This window comes from Barbus barbus, assembly GCF_936440315.1.
Source record: "Barbus barbus genome assembly, chromosome: 6".
Classification (NCBI taxonomy): domain Eukaryota; kingdom Metazoa; phylum Chordata; class Actinopteri; order Cypriniformes; family Cyprinidae; genus Barbus; species Barbus barbus.
In genome coordinates, this window is record NC_136734.1 from 29,378,471 (window position 1) to 29,406,255 (window position 27,785).

The 27,785-nt window shown below is 38.2% G+C and overlaps 3 protein-coding genes across 8 annotated transcripts in view; 1 reads left to right on the plus strand and 2 right to left on the minus strand.

Annotated features, from left to right (window-relative positions):
• The first annotated feature begins 1,027 nt into the window (after positions 1–1,027).
• LOC306871888 (RPA-related protein RADX-like) lies at positions 1,028–10,528 on the plus strand. Of its 2 annotated transcripts, none has more exons than XM_079420122.1 (15): positions 1,028–1,696; positions 2,801–2,943; positions 3,045–3,237; positions 3,376–3,484; positions 4,488–4,588; positions 5,021–5,140; positions 5,224–5,316; positions 5,413–5,568; positions 6,018–6,154; positions 6,259–6,419; positions 7,051–7,098; positions 7,542–7,666; positions 7,852–8,136; positions 8,217–8,381; positions 8,485–10,528. In XM_079420122.1, exons 1-15 carry the CDS (start codon positions 1,141–1,143, stop codon positions 8,631–8,633), a joined length of 2,541 nt encoding a protein of 846 aa, XP_079276248.1. In that variant the 5' UTR covers positions 1,028–1,140; the 3' UTR covers positions 8,634–10,528. The 2 variants fall into 2 exon arrangements, with proteins under 2 accessions (XP_079276248.1, XP_079276249.1); XM_079420123.1 differs by having other exon boundaries at positions 6,262–6,419.
• LOC306871896 (uncharacterized protein) lies at positions 6,492–15,029 on the minus strand. Of its 5 annotated transcripts, none has more exons than XR_013784381.1 (12): positions 14,991–15,029; positions 14,332–14,442; positions 13,554–13,673; positions 13,411–13,465; positions 13,235–13,333; positions 12,764–12,855; positions 12,529–12,627; positions 11,753–12,365; positions 10,896–11,011; positions 7,494–7,615; positions 6,936–7,124; positions 6,492–6,774 (listed from the first exon to the last, which is right to left on the minus strand). XR_013784381.1 is itself a non-coding variant. In XM_079420136.1 (10 exons), exons 1-9 carry the CDS (start codon positions 15,000–15,002, stop codon positions 10,923–10,925), a joined length of 1,290 nt encoding a protein of 429 aa, XP_079276262.1. In that variant the 5' UTR covers positions 15,003–15,029; the 3' UTR covers positions 6,492–7,615; positions 10,896–10,922. The 5 variants fall into 5 exon arrangements, 1 of the variants encoding a protein (XP_079276262.1); XR_013784382.1 differs by having other exon boundaries at positions 6,493–6,774; positions 7,442–7,615; XR_013784383.1 differs by having other exon boundaries at positions 6,503–7,124.
• Positions 15,030–18,770: 3,741 nt separating this feature from the next.
• The window catches only part of LOC306871887 (connector enhancer of kinase suppressor of ras 2-like), a gene marked incomplete at its 3' end in the record, with an annotated part of 44,570 nt that continues 35,555 nt past the window's right edge, over positions 18,771–27,785 (minus strand). Inside the window, exons 13-23 of the mRNA XM_079420121.1 lie at positions 26,723–26,961; positions 26,349–26,383; positions 24,791–24,839; positions 24,049–24,097; positions 23,746–23,918; positions 23,333–23,406; positions 23,055–23,126; positions 22,906–22,976; positions 22,663–22,745; positions 20,282–20,983; positions 18,771–18,992 (exon numbers count right to left, since the gene is read on the minus strand). Of these exons, the coding sequence (XP_079276247.1) occupies positions 18,771–18,992; positions 20,282–20,983; positions 22,663–22,745; positions 22,906–22,976; positions 23,055–23,126; positions 23,333–23,406; positions 23,746–23,918; positions 24,049–24,097; positions 24,791–24,839; positions 26,349–26,383; positions 26,723–26,961 (1,769 nt within the window). The remainder of the gene's footprint in view (positions 18,993–20,281; positions 20,984–22,662; positions 22,746–22,905; positions 22,977–23,054; positions 23,127–23,332; positions 23,407–23,745; positions 23,919–24,048; positions 24,098–24,790; positions 24,840–26,348; positions 26,384–26,722; positions 26,962–27,785) is intronic.

Here is a 27,785-nt window from a genome sequence, read left to right on the forward strand (position 1 = left end):
TAAAGTACATTAGTTATAAAATGCATATTATGAATATATATCGGATGAGGAAAAGCCGCATTTTGCTTTAAATTGCATTTTGCCCCCAGTTTCTTGTTTCTTCTGAAATTGTTACTCCAAGAATTTAGAAGTCGTAATTTGAGACCATAAAAACATTTTCATCAAGGCCTGCCGTTTTCAATGTAGATCAAATGTGACCCTGGACCACAAAACCAGTCTTAAGTCGCTGGGGTATATTTGTAGCAATAGCCAAAAATACATTGTATGGTTCAAAATTATTCATTTTTCTTTAATGCCAAAAATCATTAGGATATTAAGATCATGTTCCATAAAGATATTTGTACATTACCATAAATATATCAAAACTTGATTAGTACTATGCATTGCTAATGACTTCATTTAGACAACTTTAAAAGGCAATTTTCTCAATATTTAGATTTTTTTGCACCCTCAGATTCCAGATTTTCAAATAATTGTACCTCAGCCAAATATTGTCCTATCCTAACAAACCATACATCAATGGAAAGATTATTTTTTCAGTTGATTTGTAAATATTAATTTCGAAAAATAGACCCTTATGACTGGTTTTGTGGTCCAGGGTCCCATATGTGGTTATAAAGTACAGTAGCTATAAAATGCATATTATAAATATACAATATATCGGATGAGGAAAAGCCAGCTTCAGATTTCTGAAATTGTGTTACTCCAGCAATATAGATTTAAAGATATCTTTTTATCGTAATATGCTTTATGACCATAAAAATGCATCCTGCCGTTCAAACGTAACTCCGTGACATGGGATCAAAGGCAGAACTCTGTTGTCAGTAGGTGGCGCTGCTGTGTCCTCCGTGCCTGTAGGTGGCCCTGTGGTTAACGTTTAGTGTTCAGTTACTCGGGAAGAAGAAACACGAACTCACCGCGCGCTTGGAGTTTGTTTACATTCTGTGAGGTTTGAGCTGACTTCAAGAGCAATAAAATCGCAAACACGTATATTATTTCAAAATACAAATGAATAAAACCCTATATATTTCATATAAGTTAAGTGAGTATCTGTCTCCTATAAACAGTCGCTTTTATATACGTCGTTAAATGTAGAGTTAACGGGTTTGAGTCTGGATCAGGACGTCTGTGATTTCCGTGATGGCAGGCCCGGCGGATCGCAGTGACAGCGGGTCCGGTTCTGCTCTCCAGGCGGTGTTTGAGCAGCTGCGGTCCGCGCACACTCTCTCCCTGACCCTCACCCGCCCGCTGTGCCTGGCTGTCATCGCTCTGGACCGCTACCTGAGCGCACAGCATCCCGCCGCTGAGAGCTACAGCTACGACCTGACGGTCACGGACGGCCGGTGGAGGATAAAGTGTCAGCTGGCGGACAGTCTGAGCCGGTGGGTGAGGACGGGCTCGCTGCGCTGCGGGGCCGGGGTCCTGGCGTCCCAGCTGTCGATGGTCCACGACGAGACGAGGCTGAGTCACAGTTACATCCGGATAGACAGCATCCACAGCGTCGTGGAGCTTCCGGAGAGGTTTCTGTCCATTACAGACGTGGGGAGTATCCCGGAGTGGTGTCAGGACCATGTGACCCGGTCCGATGGACCCCTGCAGCTGAGCAGAAAATATTATTTACCGCTGTGGATAAACGATGATCCTCATGGAAGCGTTTGGGTTCCTTATAGCCCACCGCCAGACGTGGTCATTGATGGTATGAGATCATGTTCTTTTCAAAACATTAAAGACTGTTTAAGGTTCACAGTGCAGCCCCTAAAATCTTTGCCACTGTCCTTAAAACCACTAGGTTTTGCCCATTTGTCAGCAAGAGTTTTTTTATTTGGTATGTACAAAGTTTAATTTGTGGAGGTCAGAATAAGTATATTGTTTAATTTTTTACTTGAATATATCTGTTACACTAAATGACGATGGAACATTTCACCCATATTGTGACATTTTATTATGACAAAAGTTATTTGAAGCATTAAAGTAGACACTTAGCTAGTTAGTTTAGCACCAAAATGTTGGCTTGTAGTTATTAATAATCTTATAATTGTTTTAAATGAAATGAAATACTTGTAAGTGAATGCTTTTTAAATATTTAAAACTATAGTGTTTTCAAAGGGCTAAATAATTTGAGTTGAATAAAAGTCGACACAAATTTGTGTAAAAGAATTGAGACCATTTACATTATAAGGTCATCTTCTTTTCAAAACTTTAAAGACGATTAAGACTCTATTAACTCATTTTAATTCTTTACCTATCTTTGCCACTATTCTTAAAACCTGTCAGCAAGAGTTTTTTGTTTTTATTTATTTAATCAAATTTGGAATGATCACATATTCTTTTATATATTTTAATATATACAGGTCAGAATGCCTTTAAAATCTTTATATGAATAACATATCTGTTAGACTGAATGACGATGGAACATTTCACCTATATTTTGACATTTTATTTTTACAAAAATTATTTGAATTATTAACGTAGTAGACGCTTATATTTAATGCTTTCTGAAGCTAGTTATTTTAGCACCAAAATGTTGGCTTGTGGTTATTAATAAACTTATAATTGTTTTAAATAAAATTAAATACTTGTATTTGAATGCTTTTTCAATATAAAAAACTATTTTCTAAAGGTTAAATAATTGAGTTTAATAAATGCAGTCAACAAATAATTTGTGTAAAAGAAATGACAATGTGGTATAAGACAATTTACATTAAGTTTAATTTTAACGCAGCTGCACGTAATTTGTTGTGTAATAGGAGTGTGATCTTTTATTATATGTTGTTATTGTTGTTGTATTTCTGTGTGTCAGTGTCTAGAATCACACTTCTGGCAGATCTGGAAGCGTTCTTCCACAGCTCCAGACGGCCTCTCCCACTGCTGGTCCGAATTCTGCACAGGTCCAGGATACGGTACTATGGCAAACCAGGACAAAACGTTGACTTCCCGTTTCAGGTGAGTCAATGTAAGATTCTTTTTGCCTGCCAGTTCTTCTGCGCTGCAAATTTTTGGGGCTATGATCTTTCTTTCTCTTCCTCCCTCTTCCTCTCTTTCAGGTGTACTGTGAGGTGGCTGATCAGAGTGGCGTCATGTCCATGGTTGTATGGAATGATCTTTGTCCTGAATGGTTCAACAGACTGACGGTCGGCTCGGTTCTATATCTGCAGCAGTACTCATTGAAACACAGTTATCAGAACCGGTCTAGACCACACATCCGCACACTCTCTCTTATGACTTTCCACTCCACTGGTATGACTCCAGAGCTTTTTAGTTGCTAGCTTTCTTATGCTGCATTTTCACCTAGGTTTGTTTTATACAGGTTCAGTATTGGGCCATTTCTTGAAAAAGTTTTATTTCAGCTGTTTGTGGATGTTCTGTGGGTTGTAGAGATCAGCCTGAATCCTCGAAGTCCTGCCTCTGTAGTGACAGTGATTCCTCCAAAAAGTGTTCAGCCTCAGTGGGATCTGCCTGATGTCCCATACAACTTTGCCACAAGGTACACAGATTTATTTAAAATCTCAATTTATTTAAAATCAACTTTTTTTCAGCAAACATACATTAAATTGTTCATAAAGTGATATTAAAAACCGGATAATATTACAAAAGATTTCTGTTTCAGATAAATGCTGTTCTTTTGTATTTTCTATTCATCAAAGTATTCTGAACAAATCAGCATATTAGATTGATTTCTGAAAGATCACACGACACAGAAAACTGGAGTTGTGACTGCTGAAAATTCAACTTTGCCATCACTGGAATAAATTAGACATATTATAATATGTGACCCTGGACCACAAAACCAGTCTTAAGTCGCTGGGGTATATTTGTAGCAATAGCCAAAAATACACTACATGAGTCAAAATGATTGATTTTTCTTTTATGCCAAAAATCATTAGGATATTAATTAAAGATCAAGTTCCATGAAGATATTTAGTAAATTTTCTACTGTAAATATATCAAAACTTAACTTCTGATTAGTAATATGCATTGCTAAGAACTTCATTTGGACAACTTTAAAGGTGATTTTCTCAATATTTAGATTTTTTTACACTCTCAGATTCCAGAGTTTCAAATAGTTGTATCTCAACCAGCTTTGAGATGATGTATAAATCTCAATTTCGAAAAATTGACCCTTATGACTGGTTTTGTGGTCCAGGGTCACATATGTCAAAAAAAGAAAGCAGTTAAATTGTAATAATATTTTACAATATTGCTGTTTCACAGTATGGTTGATCAAATAAATGCAAACTTGGTGAGCATAAGAGTGCTTAAAACGTTTTTTACAAAAACAAAATTACTTATACCAACCGTTTGAATGGTAGCACAAATCAGTGTGCGTCAAATGCAAAAATGCAAACAAACCATAGTTAAAAATTGTATCCAATAATGTTTTATTGATGTTTTTAATACCTTTATGTTATTGATTTGTCTTATTTACAATACATGTAAATTTGTCATGAAGCCAATCAACAGTTTTCTAAACCTCTCCCTGTGATCAGGTCAGAGGTGGACTCGATGAATAATAACCAAGCTTGTGACATCATTGGTCTAGTGACATACGTGGGCCGGGTTGAGCGAATTAGGAGCAAGGAGAAGACAGGTATAGTCTTATTAAACAGCTGCTTGTCAGTAATTGTGCTTGCTAATATAAGCTACATTATTACTTTTCATACTTAGGGTTGGGAATTGGTCAAACCACTGTTACATCTGCTTGTGTGTGTGTGCGTTTTTGTGACAAATGAGGACATCAATTTGTATAATGACACGGGTATTAAAAGGTGAAGGTGACTTTTCAGGACATTGACCCATGTCCCCACTTTTCAAAACGCTTGTAAATCATACAGAGTGAGTTTTTTGGGGGGAAAGTTGAAATGCATTGTCTCCTGTGAGGGCTAAGTTTAGGTGTTGGGCAATAGCACATACAGTTTGTACAGTATAAAAACCATTACACCTATGGAATGTCCCCACTTTTCACAAAAACAAACGTGTGTCTGTGTGTGTTTGTATGTGTGTGTTTGTATGTGTGTGTCAGGACCTGAAAAGTTCTGGGCGTATCGTTGGGTACATGCAGTGGATGGGACAACAGACTCACCATTTATTCTGGAGATCTTCTCTTCATCCCAGCCAGAGATCTTCAACAATATCTGCCCAAGTAAACCATCGGTCCATGAACACATACATTGAATTTCTCTTATGCTAAATAACCTTATTTATGACTTCTCTCTTGCTCTGCAGTGACGTATCTGGTGTGCACTCAGATGAGAGTGTGTAAGACGGGCTGTTCTGTGTGTCTGACCAGTAGCACAGAAACACAGCTCTTCATCACAGGTAGATTTCAGCCAGAGCAATCAATCAGCTAATGAGGTCACAGATAATCACAGTCAGCTCAGCTTTATTTATTTGTCTGTGTGTGTGCTTTAACAGGCTGTCATAAAAAGCAGCCCTATGTCAATGAGCCAAAAGTTAAAGCATTCATTCAGTGGACTAAGACACTGAAGGACAGTGTCATGCTGCGGAGGACTGCGGTTGGAGGACATTACTGCTACCCTCCTGCACCAACCACCAACAGCAACATGACCAGTGAGATTTAGCCTTTCTAAATTTAAACAGTATTGCGACTGAGATAATTGCAGTCGTGTGTTTTTGATTTTTTGATTTTCAGTGTTCAATAGACTACAGAGTTGTTAAATGTTAAAGGGATAGTTCACCCAAAAATGAAAATTCTGTCAGTGTTTATTAATCCTCAAGTTGTATCCAAACTTGAATTTCTTTATTTAGTGGAGCATAAGAGAAGATAATTTGAAGAATGTTGATAACCATACAGTTGCTGGTAGCCACTGATTTCCACAGTACAAAAAAAATACTATGGAAGTCAATGGCTACCAGCAACGGTTTAGTTAACTACATTCTTCAAAATATCATGTTTTTTGTGAAGACAAAAATTCATACAGGTTTGGAACAACATGAGGGTGAGTAAATGACAGAATTTTCATGATTCAATTAAACACATGAATTCCTGTGTGTTGCAGATGAGCCAATTACAGCAGTGGCTGATCTGAAGGGGGAGCTGGAGAGTCTACAGTACAGAGAGCACAGGAGAGTGGCTGTACAGGGTTATGTGGCTGCTGTGCAGTACCACACATGGCCACCACACAGTGAACAACAGGCCTGTACAACTCAATCACGAAACAACCACCATTAGGACAGTCTGTCTTTTCCCTTTGCATTTTAAGAAAATGTGCAGACAAAAATAATGACATGTCATTACAGCAGGAGGGTGTCTCCATACGAGGAGTCACTGATGCTGGAGCTGCCGCTTCTCCCTCCACTGTGGATGAGATAACTCTGACACAGAGAGAAATGGATTCGACCTCACCTGATTCTGATATTACCATCTCACCCAAACGCAGGAGAGTGCAGACAGGCTCAAGGTAAGGTGTTCTTCACCAGTCGCCATATTGTATTAAATCCATGAGGATATTGTTCATTATAAACTACCATTTAAAGGTTTTTTAAATGTTTTTAATAGAAAAGTCTTATCAGATACAGTAAAAGCAATAATATTGTGATATTACAATTTGAAATAACTTTCTCTCTGTTTGAATATATTTTAAAATGTATTTCATTCCTGTGATTGCAAAGCTGAAATTTCATCATCATTACTCCAGTCTTCAGTGTCACATGATGCTTCAGAAATCATTATTATATGTGAATTTGGTGCTTTTTTATTATCAGTGTTGAAAAGTTTGTTGATGCAACCATGATAATTTTTTTCAGGATTCTTTGCTTAATAGAAAAGTGGAAAAAACAGCATTTATTTGAAATTGGAATGTTTTGGTTATAAATGACCTCAAACATTTGAACAGCGGCTTAAATATTTAAGGAAAATAAAACAGTGCAAAATACTGTTTCTTGACATGCAAGGCATTTATGACTGGTTTACTTACCATTGGCAGATGTGGAAACCGGTTGAATGAATATTGCCTAATTTATGTAAATATTTTTTATAAAGTCTTCTTGATTTTATTTGTGTTCCACAAATATTTTTCCCTCTTTATTCAGAGGAGTTCATCGGCAGTATTTCACCAGATCCAAAATGCAGTCCAACAGGTAATCTAAGCACGTCTCTCTTCAGCCTAGATTAGACAGAATTTCAGATATTTTTGTGTAATTCAGCAAACTAGCAATAACAGAACATCTGTATTTTTCTCCTTTAAAATATTGTGTATTTAATCTGAAAACCTGCCTGTTGTATTTTGAGGTTCTACCCAGCTGAGATTAAAATAGGTCAGACTGACTGAAATTTAATTTGATGTATATTCAAACTTGAAAATTGTACATTTAATATTCATTTATTTAAATTTCTGTAATAATGTACATTTATTTAAATTGCAGTGCTTTGCCCTATAGATTTCCATTGTAAATAAATGCATAATGTAAATTTTAAATTTGCCTTTTTTAACTTTGGTACTATGAAGTCAGAAATATTTCCTGCAATAACTGACTGCTTGGTAGAAGATTTCTTTAAATCTCCCTTCTGATTGGTCCCTCAGGCAGGTGGGCCTTTCTTCTCATGAAGAGGAGGAAGAAGAGCGACAGGATGAAGTGGAGTTGGAGTCAGAGGAATCTGAGGTGGAAGACGAACATGCATCAGTTAGAAAGCCAGCTGTAGGAAAAGGTGTTGTACCCTCTAAACATCACTGACACAAATATATAAAACGTAAATTATATTTTAAAATAAATTAACCAAAAGAGAGTTCTTTAAAATTGAACTGATAACAGCAGTCTTGGTGAGCATAAAAGACCTTAAAAACCGATCAATTTTATTGATCTCAAACTTTTGAACTGTATTGTTTTCTAAAGAGATTGACCAGACATCCCGAGTCCCAGACATACAGCGAGCAGGCCACCCCACTGCATTATGGGAGAGCAGAGTCTGGCCTTTAGTGAAACAGCAAGTGACCGATCACTTTTGCTGTGGTAGACTCGATCAGGAAAGCATTCCTGAAAAATTCCACTTTGACAACAGAGAAGTTCTACTACATCACCTGAATCTGAGCCCAGCCAGATGGATGCCCGATCTCACCTCACAGACACACACGCACACACCTATGGCCTGCACCGGCTACTTCACACTCACGATTCTGGGTAAGAGCAGCACCTGCAGCTCACCGTGTTGTGGACTGGAGCTATAGCTTCAGGTAATAACTGGACTTCTCTTCTCTCAGGGCTGAATCAAAGAGCAGCAGTAGATGTTCAGTTTGTGCCTGTCGTCTTCCCTGATGACCCCAGAGCTGCTGGAGTGCCGCACACTCAGCATGACAACTCCCTGCTGTCCTGCATATCAACAGGACAACTGTGTGTTCAGCCAGATGGTAGCTGCCCCGCACCAGGTGTGTGTTCAACTCTGTTCAGTTCACATTCTCCATCTCTGCTGAAAAACCTGTGAGTCACTGTGACATATTGTAGCACTAAAGTGTGTGTGTTTTTCTGCAGGGTCGTTGATGCGTTCTGCCCCTCAGCTGGAGTCGGAGCGCGTGGTGTGTATTGTTGATCTCTGTCTGCTCGGAGAACGCAGGGTAGAAATGATCTGCTCCAAACTCTACAGGACAGCAGACATCTGCCAGCCTGATGGCACTCAATGAGACGCCACACGTCATGCAATAGATAATCATGCAAAGAAAAATGTCCTGTGCAATCATATGATGGCTATCAGTGTGTTCCGATTTGAGTTCAGTTGTTTTAGGGGACTAGAAAACTGATTTTGTGTAAATGGGGCGGAAAGGTGTTTTGTGTTTGTAATTTCAGAAAACATTTTAGAAAAATAAACTCAAGCCCAAAAACATTTTTTTTTTAAATACCTTTATTTTTATCTTATGCTTTTCTATTGCACAGGCAATAAAGATTTATGTAAAGAAAGCATAAATTAAACCTTTTGACAAAAACACGTTAGTGCCCTTTGTAGGGCTGGGTATCGAGTTCGATACTTTTTAGGCACCGACCGAATTGCCTCGATACCACCGAGTATCGAAAAACGTCTTGTCGTTCGGTACCAAATTTCGATACCTAAGGGGTTAATCTCATCACCGTCAGTGAGCCAATAAGCCTGCAGCAACAGGTGTGTTTGACTAGAAGCGGCAGGGCGCTGATTGATCAGTGTTTGACTTCCGCAAAAGCGTTTCGAAAGCGCACGGTGCAGTCCGCTCTTTAAATCGCGCGGTTTGTTTATTATACACAGACTGAAGCTCGCATGACGCTCGCGGTCATTTCAGCGTCTGCTGCCTCTCTAAATGAGGACATAAACACATGAACAACATCTCCAGACCTGCTCTGAGAGTCACTTCTTGAGCATTTTACCGTTTGATTCGAGTAAAACTAGCGTCATATCATATACACACAGAACTGTAAAGGTATTACAGACAACCCGTCAAAATAAAAGTTCAGTTTAACTTGGAAGACACTGCGGCAGAAATATATTAATATTGTTCAGCAGACAGCACTGCTACTATTAAAATTATTAAAACTTTTTTTTTTTTTTTAGTAATGATCACACAACAGTTATTCCATGTTTTAATTTTAATAGTAACCCCCCTTTGTTTGCCAAAATAAATAAACTTTGATTTTCAATAATTTAAAGAGAAATTAAATTAATGTTTTATGCCTTCATTTGAAAACCAGATATAGAACACTATAGCATTATAGGAAAAATATACTATAGGAAAAATAAAGCATTTCATAAGGCTATTTTAAGAATAAATTTAAATAAACTAAGTTGTTTTTATGCATTCAAATAATTAGACATACTACACCAGAATTTAATAACAATAAAACATATGGTGAAAGAAAATAAAACACCCACTTTTGAAAGTGGATGAAGATTTAAAATTTCTTGAAGTCTTTAACAACCTAGAAATTATGATTCTGTCTGAGTTTTGTGTTTTAAAATGAACACACACTAATGTAAACGTAGCCTAACAGATGTGTAAACTGAAAACTATTTGAACTTTATTAAAATTATTTATTGTGTTGGATATATTTTGTTCCTTTGTGCAGTGGCTCAAGAGATGAGGCTTTGAGTCTGTATAAATATCAACAAGCTAAAATAAATAGTTTTTTGCGATAATGTAATCTTATTAAAACTGATTTCATAAAACTGGTATCGAAAAAAGTATCGTTCAGGAACCGGTATCGAACTCAAGGTATCGGTATCGAAAATTTTTGAACGATACCCAGCCCTAGCCCTTTGAGAAATACTGTCCAAAATGGTGCTGGACAATCCCACAACTGAAAAGCAGTTACCACTGCTTTTCGTGTTTGAAATATTTTGAAACTAAAGATGCAGCGTCAACTAATATTTTGAAATGGGTCAAGATTTAACAGCTGTTATCAGAAATTCTGAGATTATTTTAGGGGGTTTATTTCAATTACAAACAAATAGATAAGGCTTGTTATATTTACTCCTAACCCCTGTAAAATGTATTTTAGAAAATACATGTATACATCAAATGTTTTTGATCATATAAAGAGGTTTTTTGTGTGTGGTCCAGTTTTAGATGTCATTTTTTTCACAGTATAAAATGAGCACAAAATTCCTGTTGCTACAGGAATTGAGGTCAGAAATAAATCTGGAGATTAAACTAAGGGACCACAGGCTTTTTATTAAAGTACTGTTACCCTGGGCTTTCCTCCATAGCGTCAACAAAATGTAGATTAGGTGTTAACACAGAAATGTGGCTTTGTGTGTGTTTGATATCCCTGCTGAGGTAAAAACACTCTCACATGTGTGAGGCAGCACAGAAAGAAAGAAACGTGACATTACCTTCCTCCACATCACTGGTAAAACATAAATATCCTAATCTGAAAACGATCAAATGCTGCTGGAATCATGGCACATTAAAACATCTCACCATATGCGCAGTTTCTCTGTCACTCATTCAGCTCCGTGTGCTGTACATGTCTGCGTCTTCTGGATTCGACTGGCCGTGGTCAAGCAGAGAAGGGTCAGGAACACAACGTGACTTCACTAGAATGGAAACAGACGGACGGTGGACTTCAGTATGTGGAGAAGCAAAGTGCTTATGCTGTCAAGTCATGTAAGAATTCTTGTTTTTGCAACATAAACATGAAGATCCACATGAACAAAGGTTTGGTATCAGTACTTTTTTTTAAGAAATTAATACTTTTATTTAGCAAGGATGCATTAAATTGATCAAAAGTGAAGCAGAAAATCAGTAAAGACATTTATAATCTTAGAAAAGATTTCTATTCGAAATAAATAAATCCTGTTGTTTTAAGTAATAACGAAATATTTCTTGAGCACCAAATCAGCATTAGAATGACTTCTGAAGGATCATGTGACTTTGAAGACTGATGTAATGATGCTGAAAATTCAGCTTTGCAATCAGGAATATTTTAAAAATATATTAAAATAGAAAGTTATTTTAAATTGTAATAAAATTTAACATTTCAGACTATTTATGATCAAATAAATGCTGCCTCAGTGAGCATAAGATACTTCTTTCAAAAACATGAAGCAATATTTCCCATCATTCTGTGTGATTAAAATATCAAATAAAATATCTAAAGCATAAATGACGCACTTAATGTGCATCTTTTCCTCTTAAATTAAACATTTCGGTCTTTGTCAGGTAGTATAAAAAAAGAAATTGATCCACAGGAATTGTCTAGGATAGCTGCATTAGACTAGTTGGAGGGGAAAATGCTAAATCAAAACGACTTGCTTCATAACTAAATGTTTCCTCACCTGTGGCTGGCTCATCTACAGGAGGTTCAGGTGAAGGCGGGGTCTCCTCAGCTGGGGGAGGTGTCAGAGGAATGGCTTCTTCAGCAGGGGGTGGGGCAACAGAAGCAGGTTCCTCGTCTGCTGTGGTTGGGTTGGCATCTTCAGGGGGTGTGGTTTCTACAGTAGGTGTAGTTGAGGGCGTGGCCTCCTCTATAACAACTGTAGGTGCAGGGACATCAAGTTCTGAAGCAGCAGAGGCAGCTTCTGGGACAATTTCAGGATCAGACTCCACAACAGGAGTAATATCTACTCCAGCAGAAGGTGCTGGCTCGGGAACAGGGGTGGATTGTGCATCTAGGACAGGCTCAGGGGCAGTTTCTACAACAGGTGCAGCGGGAGATTCAGATTCAGAGGGTGGGGCAGCGATTCCAGATGCTACATCAACAACTGAAGGAGGTTCTACAGAATCTCCTGACACATCTGCTACTGGGGCTAAATCCACTGATGAGACAACTTGTGTTACTGGTGTGACATCCTCATCTGGAACAGCAGCGGCCGGCTCAGACTCGGGCGGGAGTTCAGAAAGTGCTTTAGCAGGTGATTCTGTATCTGAGCGTGTTACAACGGCAGCAGACTGTAAATATATTAAACATAAAAAAATCTAAATTACATTGCAGCACATCAAAATGTTTTAAAAATATAACTCTACAAGTGGACTTTACATTTGCATTTACTTTGATTCTTTTAGCAGACACTTAAAAACCAACATGGTTTTAATATGCAACTTTGTAGATTACCTCCGCACTAAAAACAGGCATGATGACATCTTCCTTTGGTTTGGATTTAAACATTGACGCAACAGATGAACTGACAGTATACACCTTTTTACCAGTAATCTATGGAAAAAAAGAGAGCAAAAATTAGGGGAAATTTATATATTTGAAAGTATTTAAGCAATGATTTTCTAGCTTTTGGTGAAAAATTAACATTGTGTAAGTTGTTGTTTTTTTTTGGGTGCAAGAGAGAATGTACCTTCAGGACTCCAACAGTCTGTGTGGGGTAACATACTGCAGTACCAGCAGTAGCCAGACCAAGAGGAATGAAAATCTTCTTTAAACGAGAGCCTGCGCAAAAGCACACATTCACACAGATGCTGCTTACTATTCACTTAAACTAGGGCTAGGTATCGGTCAAAAATATTCAATGCCGCAGTGGAAACCCCAGTATGGACTGTTTTCATTTTAAAACAAAAATGCTCTAGTGCAAAGGTATAGCCTCACGTATGATGGTGTAAGCCCCGTAAACTAGTGTTTTACCTTGATGTCTCGCCAAAGCCTAATTAAACCCTTAGGTGTCAAAATTTGGTATATCGAACGACAAGACATTTTTTGATACTGAATGGTATTGAGGCAATTCGGTCAGTGCCTAAAAAGTATGAAACTCGATACACAGCTCTATTTTTAAACAGTAAAACAACACGAAGTAACCGCATACTTAGCTTACCCTTGCGTGCCAGTATCAGGCCACCCAATCCAGACACACCGATGACACCCACTCTAGGCAGGAAGCCAGAAGGTGGATCTCGAAGGAAGTGATACGTATCTAAAACCAGAGAAGGCCAAGAGTTGAAGGTCAGGTTCTATCTCACTTGCTCGCTCATTCGCAAACGTCAGGCTCACCTTGCCCTGCGTGGTAAACAGATATCACTCCAACTTTGACTGAAGTGAAGGTGTTCTGTAAAAATAAGAACAGATAATCTTTCATAAACTCACACTACTAACAATGACAAATTAAGTCATTATGACAGTGTGACAGAGCTCACCTGCACCGCTCTGACGTACGGCTGCAGGCCCACCCTCATGGCCCCCAGCCCCGTCTGCACTACACCAGGCTGTTCCTCCGTGAACTGCACAGCAGGGCCATCTGGGGAGTAGATAGACAACTGGACAGAGACAGAAAAAAAAGAGAGAGGTCATGGTGATATATTTAACATGGGTATTACTTTTCATTCAAATATTTAGGGTGGGTACAACTTTAAAAAAATACAGAATACAGTAAACACAGTTGATTTTTGTTGGAAAAAAAACATGTTGGAAAATCAGTGTTTTCTATTTTAACATATTTTGAAATATAATTAATTCCTGTGATGGCAAAACTGAATTTTCAGCATCATTACTCCAGTCTTCAGTGTCACATGATCCTTCAGAAATCATTCTACTACACTGATTTGCTGATTTCAGTTCGATCAATGTTGAAAACAGCTGAGCTGCTTTATTTTTGGTAGAGGCCGTGATACATTTTTTCAGTATCCTTGTGATGAATAAAAATTCAAAAGAACAGCATTTATTTAGAATTATTAAGTCTTTACTGTCTTTCTGACCCTACACATTTGAATGGAAGTGTACAGAAGTTGTCTAAAGTGCAAACTTGCACTTCCTACTAACATTTCCAACAATTGTATGGTACATTGTTCATACATTTTGAAAAATGTAGTAGGTCACTCAGCTATTCCATGCATACAGGAAATTTAACAATTTGCACATAACATACATACCGCAAAAACAGTACTTATAATATGGTATATACATGATTTTTCTTACCTCTCTTGGAGATATTAGCTCCTCATTTATTTTCTCATTTATGGAATAAATCCTGAATGAGCCCAAACCCACTGCAACAGCAGCAGCAGGAAGCACTGCATACTTCAGAATCTGAGGATCAACACCACAAGTTGTTGACCATAATATTATGGTATTAAATGACTGCATATTCATAGACCATAGTATTTAAATGGTACTGCCATGGTTCATGAACAAAACTTTTTTTGCATGTGTTGTGTACTTTATTGAATAATAATAATAATAACTATAAGCTTTGGTCTGACTGAGTGGTTTCTCCGTTTCAGCTCCTTGATCTTGCCTTAAGCACATTATCTGTATTAGTGTAATGGACTGAAGCGAGAGAAGACGCTTTACTGCGTGAAATAATCTTAATCCTAGTGTCTCGAGTCTTCAGAGTGACAGAGAGAAAGTTGCCTGACTAGAGACAGGTGCCTCAGAGTGATGTCTAGGCAGCAGTTTATGTTTTTAAGCCACAGCCAGTGAGTTTAAGAGCAGGATGTTCTTCGCTAAGGTTTAACAAGCACCGTGCTTACGCTCTGATTAACAGCTGCATCATGAAAAATGATAGTTGTCAAGATGTGTGATACAGAATGCACATAGTATTAGTATTAACAATACACACTATCATTTGAACTCACCTTGGCCGCCATGCCGGTCCCGCCCCCTTCGGTCTCACTACGGACAGCAGGAGGAGTCATGAAAGCCCTCAGAACGCGAGAGAGTATTCTTGATGGGGTTTTCATAATAATAACAATACTGATGATGATGATGATAATAATAATAATAACGAATACCCAAATTAGACCATATGACAAATAAATATATGTTATTATTATTTAAATAAATATGTGTTAATAATAATAATAATTATTATTATTAGCAGCAGCCTCATCACATTGGTTATTTTTGCACCCCATATGAGGTCATTTACAGTAAAAAATTAACCACATGTAAACTTTGCTAATATAATATAATATGATATGATTTTATTTGGTTAATAAAAGTTAATTGATTAAGACAATCTATTTATGACATTATTTTTGACAGCATCCCCATTTTACAGCATTTTTACACAAGTGCCTAAAACTTTTAACAGTACTGTAGCTTTGCAGGTAGGTTTCTTGAAGCATCTTGGAGACGTTGCCACAGTTCTTCTGGATTTAGTCTGTCTCAGTTTGTTCTGTGGAAATGTAAACTGATATTTCCTACTGACATACTACAGAAAAAGATTGCCTTAAAATAATTTTTTAGCTGTTGAAAATACTAGTGTTGTAATAATTTTGGTCACCGCTGAATAAGGCTGCTCGGAGGAAAAAAATGAGATATACTGTTTGGTTTGGAATTGAAATGAATGTCTATAAACGCTCCTTTGTTGCTCTTGTTGTTTTGGGGCTCATTAAAAAAATGCATATAGGTAATCAACCAAATTTCGGAAACTTCCCCAGCTCAATTTAATATGTGTTTACTGTAGAAAGATAAGCATGTATAGTAATGAAAGCCAAAAGGATGTATATTTTTTGAGTAATCCACTATGTTGTAGATGGGGGTCAAAATTCAGAGCCAAATTATGGGAGGGTAAAAATGACTTGTACTTGTATTTTCACACAGAGATTGGTAGGTCTAATCCCATAACTCTGGGATTGAGTCATTTAGGGCCTTTAAAATGAAGATACCACAAGGAACACCGGAGTTTTTTTTTTTTTTTTTGCCGTTTTTGAACTGTCAACGCTGGCATATAATGAAACAAAGATTGCTAAAGTCGACAGATTTTACTAACAGACCTACCAATCTGTGTAAAAATAAAATAATGATGCTGCCAGCTTTCTAAAGTAATTTTTATCCTCCTGTAATTTGGCTCCCAACCTCAGGTGAAAATTGCCATTTTAACCCCCCTCTATCATGGATTACTCCAATAATTAATCTTAATTTAACAATTGATATTTCTTAAAAATATATATATATATTGACAAAATCAAAAATTTGAGCCGGGTACCTCTGAGTTTACACAGATTGACGCACATGGGCCCAGGGCTAATTTGCTACGCCGCTGGCTCTGTCTCCTATTCCAGGTTAATAAGCAGAGACAACCTAAGTAATCAGGTGTTAACTAAAATCTAAATGATGTTTGTTTAGTGGCAAATATCTAGCTTTTTTTCACAAGAAAGCCATCAAGCTCTATGAAATCTTTGGTAAACCAAGCATACACACGCAGTTGCATTTCAGTACATTGGACATTGGAACCATCACACAAGATGAGAGCTGGAAAGCATCACACAACACAAATGCAGAGTGCAGAGAACTCAGTTTATTAGTTTAACATTTTACAATCTGTATTATATATATTTATATATGTATTTATATTTCTGAAAGCAAAGAGGGTTAGCTTTGAATAATACTGTGAATAAATATCAGGCTTTTCCCGGTGTTTTAATATACAGAAGGGGAATTTTTGAAAGAAAACCTTGAAAAAAAGAGCAATATGTTCCGTCTCAATGTTGCAGTGCAACTTACACCTTATACAGCATAGCCGTGTGGGGGAGAGAGGGGGGGACATGCCCTTAAAACCACAGTGAAACCCCGATGGACTGGATAACACTCACTCACTCACACACACACACACACACCTCATGAGATGAAACACAGTGGAGTGTAACATTCTACATAAAAAGAATCATTAAAAAGGTAACTGCAACAGGCAGATGTGATTTTGAGAGTCGCTTTGGTAAGAAAGCATCAACCACGGACGTAAAAGTATTGTCTGTGTGTGGGCAGTGTGCGTGTTTGTGCCAATGAAATTTACAATTAACAAGCTATTGAATGAGTACATTCCATTCAATTAAAATACATCCCACAAGAATCTAAAAAGTGACAATCAAACATAACTGTAACACTGAGCACATATGCAGGGCTGTGTTTAAAACCAATGTGTCTGTAATGTGGACGAATGAGAACACACACACGCAACATTTGGAATGGGGATGTTTTGCACTCCACCGCCGGGAATGAACCAATTGATTTTGTTGTATTTTAACCTCTAATTCTCTCCCGTTTGACTTTATCCAATTCTAGAATCCTGAGCCACTGACGTCTAGAATTGCGAAAGGGAATAAAACGTTGGCTTTAGGCTTGTGGAGTCTGTCTAAGGGATACGTACATCAGCAAACAGAAACTAACGACCTGAATGTAGCCCATAGCTCAGAGGTAATGACCAGCAAAGAACCGGAAACAAGCAAAAACAGTCATAACATCAGAGAAGCAAAGCTTTTCATCTTTTGTCATCTTTTTTGTAGAAAAAAATAGAGAGTAGAAAGGTTCTGCGTTCGCAGAGTCAAAAGATTGCATTCACGAGTACAGTTCACAGTTTTGAACAGAGGATGCAGCTATGCAAATAATATGTTCTTATATACAGACTGTTCTCTGGCCTGATAGCATATAGTAATATTTTTTTTAAACCATGCATGAGTTTAGCTATAATATAAATATTCTAAAGAAGCCAAATTAAACACGTCACTACCTGCCAGTAGTTCATCTTGTCCCGAATGCAAATGTCATCAAACTCTCAAAAAGAGACTCTTCGGCATCCAACTGACTCGTTTTCTGTCTTTCTCTCGTTTCTCTAATACACACACACACACACACACACACACACACACACACACACACACTTTCCAACACTCTTTCTTGCTTTGAGAGTTGTATAGAGTAACACAGTAGGGCGGTGTTGCTTGGTAACAGAGTAAAGCCTGTTGCCCATGGCTACATGAGTGCTCTTCCTGCAGCATTCTGAGGGAAGGAAATAAAAAAAATTAAAATAAAATATATATATAAAATAAATAAACGAACAAACAAAATCTTCAGAAGATACATAAAAAAAAGATTATTTTTTTAAACTCCAATCAGAGAGAAAAATAAAAGATTTGTTTTTATACACGGTCCTACTTTGTTCAACGGGTTGTCAATTAATCTGAAAAGATGTTTCTTCAGGCATGCAGTGGGCACCTCACGGGGCCTTTCTTCCATCCGTCTCAAATTGTGGCCGTGATGAAATATATTGTACAGAGTTTGCAGTGAGCCATAAATGTGCAGGTAACACTTTCGCTTCCGTGACGTTTGAGCAGTTTGAATCACCTTTCGGTTTCAGTGGCTGCGTGTCTGTCTGCAGTGGTTCTGGAGGCTGAGTCAGTTCTTTGACATTGATCTTACAGTGTATTGGTTCAATCCGGTGTCACTCGTGGTCAGGAGGAGGGCAGTATCAGGTCATCCGTCAAGGAGAAAGTGAAGACAGTCTGGATCCACAGTGTTTTTCAAAGTGGGGGGTGGGGGGGTGGGTGGGTATACGACTCACATTATTCATATACCTTTATGTCTGTATTTTAGCATGTGACTCTTTGTTAGTCGTGTGGGTGCGTGGCTGTGTTTCACACATGCGTTTCTATGAAAGAGTGAGTGTGCATCATCAGCGTTGGCGAGAGAGGTGAAAGGTCGTTGGACTCGCTGGGCGGTGCCAGTGGGGCAGAGCTGAATTCACAGATATCCAGGAAGAGCTCGTGGTTACGTTGCTTCCATTCACGAAACTTCCTCGAGGTCAAACAAGGGTCGTCCAGCAACTGACTGATTATCGCCAAGTCACCCTCCTTTGCCTGTTGGTGAAGGGGAAAGAGAGAGGCTGAAAATTCACTCTGATTCAGGACTCTAGATAGTCAAATTATTCTGCTTTACCAACCAGTCTAATTTCTACACTTTATCAAAAATAATCATTGTAGTGAGGTGCAAAAAACAGTGGCTTAAGACCAAGCAGATGCTTCTGTCAACCACTAGTACACTGACAGAATGTGAAAAGTGAGCCTTTCAGAACATTCAGTTAACGCTATTAAACAAACATTAAGTCACCTAATTAATATTCATGAGCCAAGCTAATAAGATTTAAAACATGTCCTTTTTACTTTTCAGGTAGTTCCTACACCCTTGCCAGATGGCAGCTGACTGAAAATTCTGTCAAGAAATACTCACCCTCATGTCGTACCAAACCCGTAAGATCTTTGGAACACAAATTAAGATATTTTTGATGAAATCCAAGAGCTTTCTGACCCAGCATAGACAGCAACACAACTGACAAGTTCAAGGCCCAGAAAGGTAGTAAGGACATTGATAAAATATTGATAAAATTGCTAAATTGATAATCCATAAATTAACATAAATACTGATTACTATATATTCAACAATTTCTTCTCTTCCGTGTCAGTCTTCGATGTGTGTTGAACCATTGATGGATTATTTTACCGATGTCCTTACTAACTTTCTGGCCTTGAATGTGTCAGTTGCATTGCTGTCTATGCGGGAAAAGCTCATGGATTTCATCAAAAATATCTTAACTTGTGTACTGAAGATGAACGAATCTCTTACAGGGTTTGGAATGACATGAGGGTGAGTAATTATTGACAGAATTTTCATTTTTGGGTGAACTATCCCTTTAAGCAAGGATGCATTAAAATGATCAAAAGTAACAGTAGACATTTATAATGTTAAAGAAGATTTCTTTTTCAAATAAATGTCATTCTTTTTTACTGTCACTATCACAGGAATAAATTACATTTAAAAAATGCATCAAAATAGAAAATGGCTATTTTAAATGGAATAATATTTTACAATATATCTATTTTACTACATTTTAATCAAATAAATGTTTTGGTGAGCATAAGAAACTTTTAAAAACATTAAAAAAAAACATACAGATCCCAAACTTTCACCATAGTAGCGTACTAACACATTATATTACACATTATATCACATTATATTATCATATTACATTCATCTACTAAAAAACATGACTGCAGTGGAGTTCATAATAGAAGTTTACCCTGTTATAGTTTACGTCCATGTTCCAAACCCAAAAGTTTAAAAAGGTCAACTGCTTTCTGTGTTTGCGTACCTTTAGCGTGGAGCGGAGCACCCGTATCCGGTGCAGTCGTTCATTTGTGGCGGGGTCATTGCTGCGTTTGATGAAGGAGCGTCTGAACTCTTGTTTGGTGGAAGGCCTCTGCTGGCCTAAAGCCGAGAGACTGGCCTGCTCCAGCGATCGGTACAGCTCCTGCAGGCCATCCGTGCCATCGGATACTTTTTCTTCGCTCTCAGGCCTCCTGCTGCTAGATTTCCGAACCTGCTTTTCCTCCTCCTCTTCCTCCTCCTCTTCCTCATGGAGATGAGTTCTTGGCCTCAGAGTGCCGTGTGTGTGCACGTGAGCGTGTGTACGGGCGCTGCGGTGCGAGTGTCCGTGTGAGTCGCGGTGGCGAGGGAGGCTCTGACTACGCTGCTTGTGAGTGTGATGGCGAGGCCGTGACTCTTCGCTGTCTGTCAACGGAAAAGGCCCATCTCGTTCCAGAGGACGCCGGCGCTGGGCGGGGAGCGTGGCCTGTCGGTGCTGGTCAGATGACAGCAGGGCTGGCTCCTCCTCTTCTGCGGTCTGCAGGTAGTGTAGGCCTGTACTGGTCAAGGGGGTTTCAATCAGGTCCTGCCATGAGCGGCGTTCTCGATGGGAGGATCGGCAGGAAGAATGCGACTCCTCGGCGGAGGAATGCGAGAATGTGGAGCCACTGGAAAAATGCCGTTCAGGAAATGGACTGGACGAAGTTGCCTGAGGACAAAAGAAACACTGGTCGTTATCATTGTCAGTTGTCAGTGAGAAAGCTAGAGGTATAAGATGAAAGTCAGAGAGAGCGACAGAGTCAGTTCACTATTTGTTTTCCACCAGTATAGATTCCACTAGATCCTCTATTTTTCATTTTACAGATTTGAACTTGGACCTATTCAGACTGTGATGGCATTTCTGTAATATTTTTCTATTTCCTTTTTTAAAAAAATGGTAATGTATAATTACCATTAGTAATTAGGTTAGTATGACCTATATCTTTTTGATGAAAAGATGAAGGTCTTCTCCAAAGAAGAAGAAGGTCTTTGTTTTCCACCAGTACAGTGCTGGTGTGGGAGCTGGTGCTCAGCAAACATCTCTGTGAGCCAAAAAATGGCAAATCTGACCATGTTACATTATGTAACTTACATCATATATTGCCAATAAATAAGCATGAAAATCACCTTATTTGCAACTTATTTTCTCATCTGAAGTAATGTAATTTTAACACCTTGATGTTTAATACTTTTGAAAGAAGTATCTTATGCTCACCCAGGCTGCAATTATTTGATCAAATTTAAAAATACGTACTGACCCCAAACAAATGAATGGTTGTATGTGTATTGTCACGAATCCTGGCCATGAACTTTCATTCGCTCACCACCAGAGCTCACTCGCTCACTGCATGGACTCTTGCACTACACTACACTACTGGCACTTCACCACTGGACTACAATTCCCACCATCCATTGCACTGATGACACACACAGCTGATTTCACACAATCACACACGCTTTATAAGCCTTGGACTTCCTCTCTGTGATAGCCGAGTATTGTTCTGCGTATAGCACTCTCCAAGTGTTAGCTGCCTTACCGAGCCATTCTGTGTTCTCGAAGTCCAAGTTTAGTTTATAGTCTCGTTTCCTGTTTCCCACCCTTGTATCGTGGATTTACCCTTGTCTCACCGTTTTGGACTCTGTGTTTACCTCGTTTGGATTATTGCTCAGGTTATCGGACTATCCCTCTTCTCAAGCCCTCTGGAAATCGTTCACCGATCGATGACCCACACATGCCCTAGGATTACTCTTGTGTCTTGCCTGTGCCATACCAGTTTGCTGGTGTTTTGACCCTGTCTGTTATTTGACTATGTTTATTAATAAAAGCTTGCAAATGGATCCGCACGTCTCACATCTCGTCGGTTCCGTTACATGTATGATATAAATTGTTTTTAAAAATAATAATAAATACAAACTTGTTTTACTATGAAGCTGTCAAAATAATTTTATATTTTTCTATACATTCATAAATTCAAATTTGAAAATCAATTTGCAAATAAAAGTCTATTTCAGACAGAAGGGTGAAACAATGGTTGGAGTGAATAGGAATATGAACAAGTTGCTGCAATGGGAGAACAAACCTATGTGCCATGCAGTTTTGTTTTGCAAATTAGAAAAAAAAAATGCATTATCCTGTCATTATCCTGATGCTTGTATTAGTCATTATCCTGATGCTTGACTTCTGATTTTACTGGTTCCTGATTTGAGGTTTAAGTGGAAATTGTTAACAGGCTCCAAAACCAATATCATGCCAGTGTGACAATAGAAATAGTTTCTGTTAAAGAAAATGAAAGTGTTTTTTGGGCTGAATGTATGCAAGTGTGTACTTAGACGTGAGTTTATACTCACAGAGGGGTTGTGGTGGTACGTGGCTTCCTGTTTGAACGTCATAGAGCCATCAATCTCATCCTGGTCACTCTCACTCCAGTAATCTAAACAAAAATATCAGAATCACACATGCATGACATTATAGTTTGTAATAGTCAGATTAGGCTTTTCAGCAGCTTACAGAACAATGAAATGGTGTAAAACTAGAGTCAGTGGGATCACAGCACTATCGGCTCATGATTACATGACAGGATGTGATCTCACCTTCATCAGGACGCTGTACCGGATCATCAGGCGTGTAGCCAATCGCAGCCAAGCCTAAACGGTTCATCCACCTGAAACAGGAAACACAGATGTGAGAGGAAATAACAGAGTGGGGAGCTGATGGTTGAACAGGCTCGGAAACCACTTACCTGTTCATCTCCTCTAAATGATCTGTAGCAAAAAAGAAACTCTTAATTTTGGGATGACATGCTTTGAAGGCACTGAAACAAAAAGACAAAGAGAAAGAGACGTTTACACAAATATCTAGTTTGTGTGTGTGTGTGTGTGTTTGTAAAAGAAAGATCAGCAGTTCTGCAGTGACCTAAATTCTGCTAGCCGATGGGTTTCAAGCACAGACCCACCCAAAACCCAGCTAACCCAACACAACAGAGAGAAAGAGTGATTATTGTTGTCTTCTAACACTCACTGTTTCCTCCTGCACTCAATTGCTCTGTCTATCCGAAACTCTGGCAAACTGATGAAGCCCTCTGCTTTCTCATCCTGAGCAAAGAAATAAAGAACAAGAGAAATAATTTAATCATAAATGCACAGATTTTCTCTAAAACTGAAAGATGTGATGCACAATATGCAAAAACTAGAAAACTAAACCACTCCCGGGTGTGAGCCTGTTACCAGGCCATCAATGAAGGCAGCAGGTGATGAAAGTGCTGATAATTGTGTAATTAGTAATAATAGTAGAGATTGACTGGCTGGATGTGGGACTGTAAAGCTGTTTCAGATCCTAGAAATATTTCAAGTGGAAATGGGTAAAAGATTGAACGCTATACACATTCATACATCCTACACACAACCCAAGAGAAGGGAATTGTATTTACTTACGTTCTGATTGGTGTACCAGTACAGGTTGGAGTCTTTGAGAACGAACCAGTACTTCTTCCATTTCTGTGTGAAGTAGCCGGTGGCGTCCTTCTTTTTCCATAGCCAGCCTTCACAGTCCCCATGACCCAGATCTTTGCAGGCAATACGCCTCCTGCTGGCACTACTGAGGGAACCTACACACACACACACATAGCACATTAAATGACAGAATAACATTCTGATAATATTCGTAGTGTAACACAACACACAACCCATACACTCAAAGTAAACCCAGGAGCTTGTATGCATCGCATCTCATTGTACCTTTGCTTTTTTTCTTGGGCTTGGTCCTCAGAGAGGCGTAATGTACAGACTAGAGAGAGGAGAAGAAGGACACATAAGGAACAAATAATTGCTTGTGTCATTCTCATAAACCAAAGCCTTGAGGATTTCTATTTAAAACGCATTATGAAGTTCTATAACAGACCAATGCATGTTCCTCCGTACATATTACAAATAAGTTAATAAGTAATAAAAAGCATATATCCTCATTACTACAAAGTGTCCTGAGCATGATCTAATCTTAAAACAAAAAAATTAATATAATTAACAATATAGTTATATGTAACATATAGTATTGTTAATATTAAAAATAGATATATAAAAGTCCAAACCTGAATAATATAATAAAAAAACAAGTGTTCATCAACTAATGTCTAACTACCACAACTATTTTTTGTTGCCATATTGCAAATAAAAATTCGCCAATCAATAAAAAAAAAACTACTGAAAATTGTATTTGCACCACTTGTTCCCAACATTCTCATTAATACTAAAGGCCATTGCACACTGAGTCCGAAATTTTCGCATGCGTTTTTTCGTATTCCCATCCTTTCCTACCAAAATGCATGCATTTTTTGGACGGACGAAAGTTTTGGAGGCAGTGTGCAAATGTGATTGACACAACATGAGGTTGTATTTATTTTATAGCGTGCGAAAATTTTGGACAAAAATTTTAGACTCAGTGTGCAGAGACCTTAATGCTGTAAATGCGCTTGTGGTTTACCTTCCTCATTGATGCCCCTGCTTGTCGGTCAAGTCCTGAACTGGCATATCTGTAGAGAGAGACAACAGAAGAAAGACAATGAGACAGTCAGACAAGAAGAGAGTTCTGTTTTCAGTGGCATTTTAATTATGTGATTATTAGAACTTTTTATTTTATTCCACCTGCAGAATAAAATTGAAAAAATATATATATTTTTCACCTACTTAACTCAAACGGTAACACTTTACAATAAGGTGTCATTTGTTAACATTAGTTAATGTATTAACTAACATGAACAAACAAAATACAACTCATTTATTACACTATTTATTAATCTTTATTAATGTTAGTTAATGAAAATACAGGTGTTCATTGTTTATTCATGGTAGTTCACAGTGCATTAACTAATGTTAACAAACACAACTTGTGATTTTAATAATGCATTAGTAAATGCTGAAATTAACATGAACTAAGATGAATAAATGCTGTAGAAGTGTTGTTCATGTTTACTAATGTTGTTAACTAATGTTAACTAATGAACCTTATTGTAAAGTGTTACCACTCAAACAAAGGCTGAGGTAGTGGACAAGATGCTGGGGTTTGAGGTTAACTTCATAATTTATTCCAACTGAAACCACCCTAGCACAGCTGCTCATGCTCACACACACCCTCAAACACACACACCCTCATCTCTCTCACACACACACACACACAATATTTATGAATAATAGTGAGGACTACAACTAGCCTAAACCTCAGCCACCCAGACAACACTCTTTAATCTAATTCTCTTTATGCATCGTAACAGCTGAGAAACGCTGATCGATCCATGTCCACACAGACTCTTACAGCTTCAGTCACAGAGGAAATAAAAACCTCCTTAAAAATGCAGCCAAGGAATTTCTGTTCCTCAATTTTAAATAAATGGCAGATCATTAAGATCCTCGCTGTTGACTGTTGTGTGCTCCAACAAAAGTGTGCAGCACCTCTCCTTCATATTTTGTTGTACTAATATGACATGCTGTCAATTTTAAGAACTCAACACTTGTTCCCCAGTCCAATATATATGTATATATTATTATATAGACTATTATTCTCCAAAAAACATCAACATAATTTTTAAATCCTTGGATTTATCTTGTGCTTTGTAGACATCTGGCCATGTGTAGCATCTGCTGCCCTGAAAACCTTTCTGAATTAGCTCAGTGATGAGAATCAGAGGCTGAAGGTTATTCAGTTTGTTTTAAACCATATGAGTGACACATGGCAGGGCAGATTATGATATATTATTGTCAATCTGTCACAATGTAACGCAGGCAAAGAGGCACATATTACAGCATTGACCAGTTCAAATCGATATTAGACCCAACAGTCAACCCACAGCTCACGTGTAAGCACTTTTTTCCCCTCAAGGGAACGTTTACAAAGAATTATTGAGGACAAAGCTGAAAACAGCAGCCCAAAAAAGACATTTTTGCCGTAACCTTTACTCTTTGTGTTAACAAGTCAACCCCAGGGGATAATAATTCAATAATACAAACAAATAGGATAATTTAAGGAAGACATGAAGTATACTTACCTATCAGCATCTGCTCGAAGTGTGTCTGCAGCTCTCTGGGGCAAAGAACAGAATGACAAAGACAAAAGTAGACAGAGAGGAAGACAGATTTGAATTTCCTGTTCTGTGTTATGAAAAAAAAAACTGCTGTTCCAGAGACGTGTAACTGTGTACAATCACGTGATCAAATTATGGATCAATAATTTGACTAGTATGTCACTAGATGAGGCAGTTTTTACATTTTTTTAATAAACAACTATCAATGTCAGAATGTCTGATATGCCTCTAAGTTAAAACACTAATATTTGAAGACCAAATCGATGTTGATTGACATCAAACAATTACAATTGTGTGAGAAAAGTCACAGCTCAGATCAAATTCAACATTTCACTTACATGGTAATGTGGCATCGTATTAGAGTCGGACACGGGGAAGGGCAGCCCCTCCGGGGGACCTGTGTCCAGACGCACAGGCGGGGCAAGCATAGAGGGACTAATGGGAAAACTGGGACTGCTGGGATTTCGGCTCTTCTTCCTAGATCGCCTGCTTGTGTCACGCTGGGAAAACTCTGCCTCTTCCTGGATCAACAAAATCCTATCATCACTGAGGAACCGCAAGAGGGAGGAATCAGAATCTGATGGACAAAGACAGAAACCAAGCAGTGAGTCACATTCTGAGCCAAAAACATTATAATGGGAACATAAGCAAGATATTCATCTCTTCATGACTCCAGCCTCCACAGCACGAAGTTACTCTTACACCTTCCTGTGTGTGTGTGAGGTTTTAGAGGTTTATTTCCCCTCAAGGAGGTTTGCTTTCTATTTATATCTGTGCCAATGTCACCTACGCAATCTCTGTTCTATTCTTAGAGTTGTTTCCACAAAAAAGAAACGGGGAAGTAATAAATTAGTCATTTGACATGTTTACATGTCACCTTTCACACCCCAAAAACCAAAAAGTAAAGTTGGTTACTGTCATTGACAAAGTTCTGTTTTTCAAATCTCTGTTTTTCAAAACTAGATTAATGCTCACACATTAAGAGTTGGTAAAGATCAAAAATATCAGCTGAATAATGAGCTGATTAATCGACTGTTATAAGTTATAAGTTTCACTGTACTTTTTGGGAGGAAAAAAAAAAGCATTTTTTTTTACATTTCCTCCTGCTTTCTAAAGCTCAGGTGGCTTCTTCAAAGAAGTCTGTCCTATTCTTTGCTACTCTCAACTTTCACAGACAAGCCTGCTTAACAGTATTTCCTGCTTTTTGTTGCAAAGTTCACTAGAACTGTCACGGTACGGCGAAGAAGCGCCGCGAAAAGATGAAGTCAGGGTCCAAGTGCAGGGAAGGTGTTCTTTAATTAGAAAACAAAAGGCCAACACGGCACAAAAAACAAAACATAAAAGGACTGGGATACAAAAACGGCAATGAGGTGCGTGTATCCCAGCCCAGAGCCAACACTA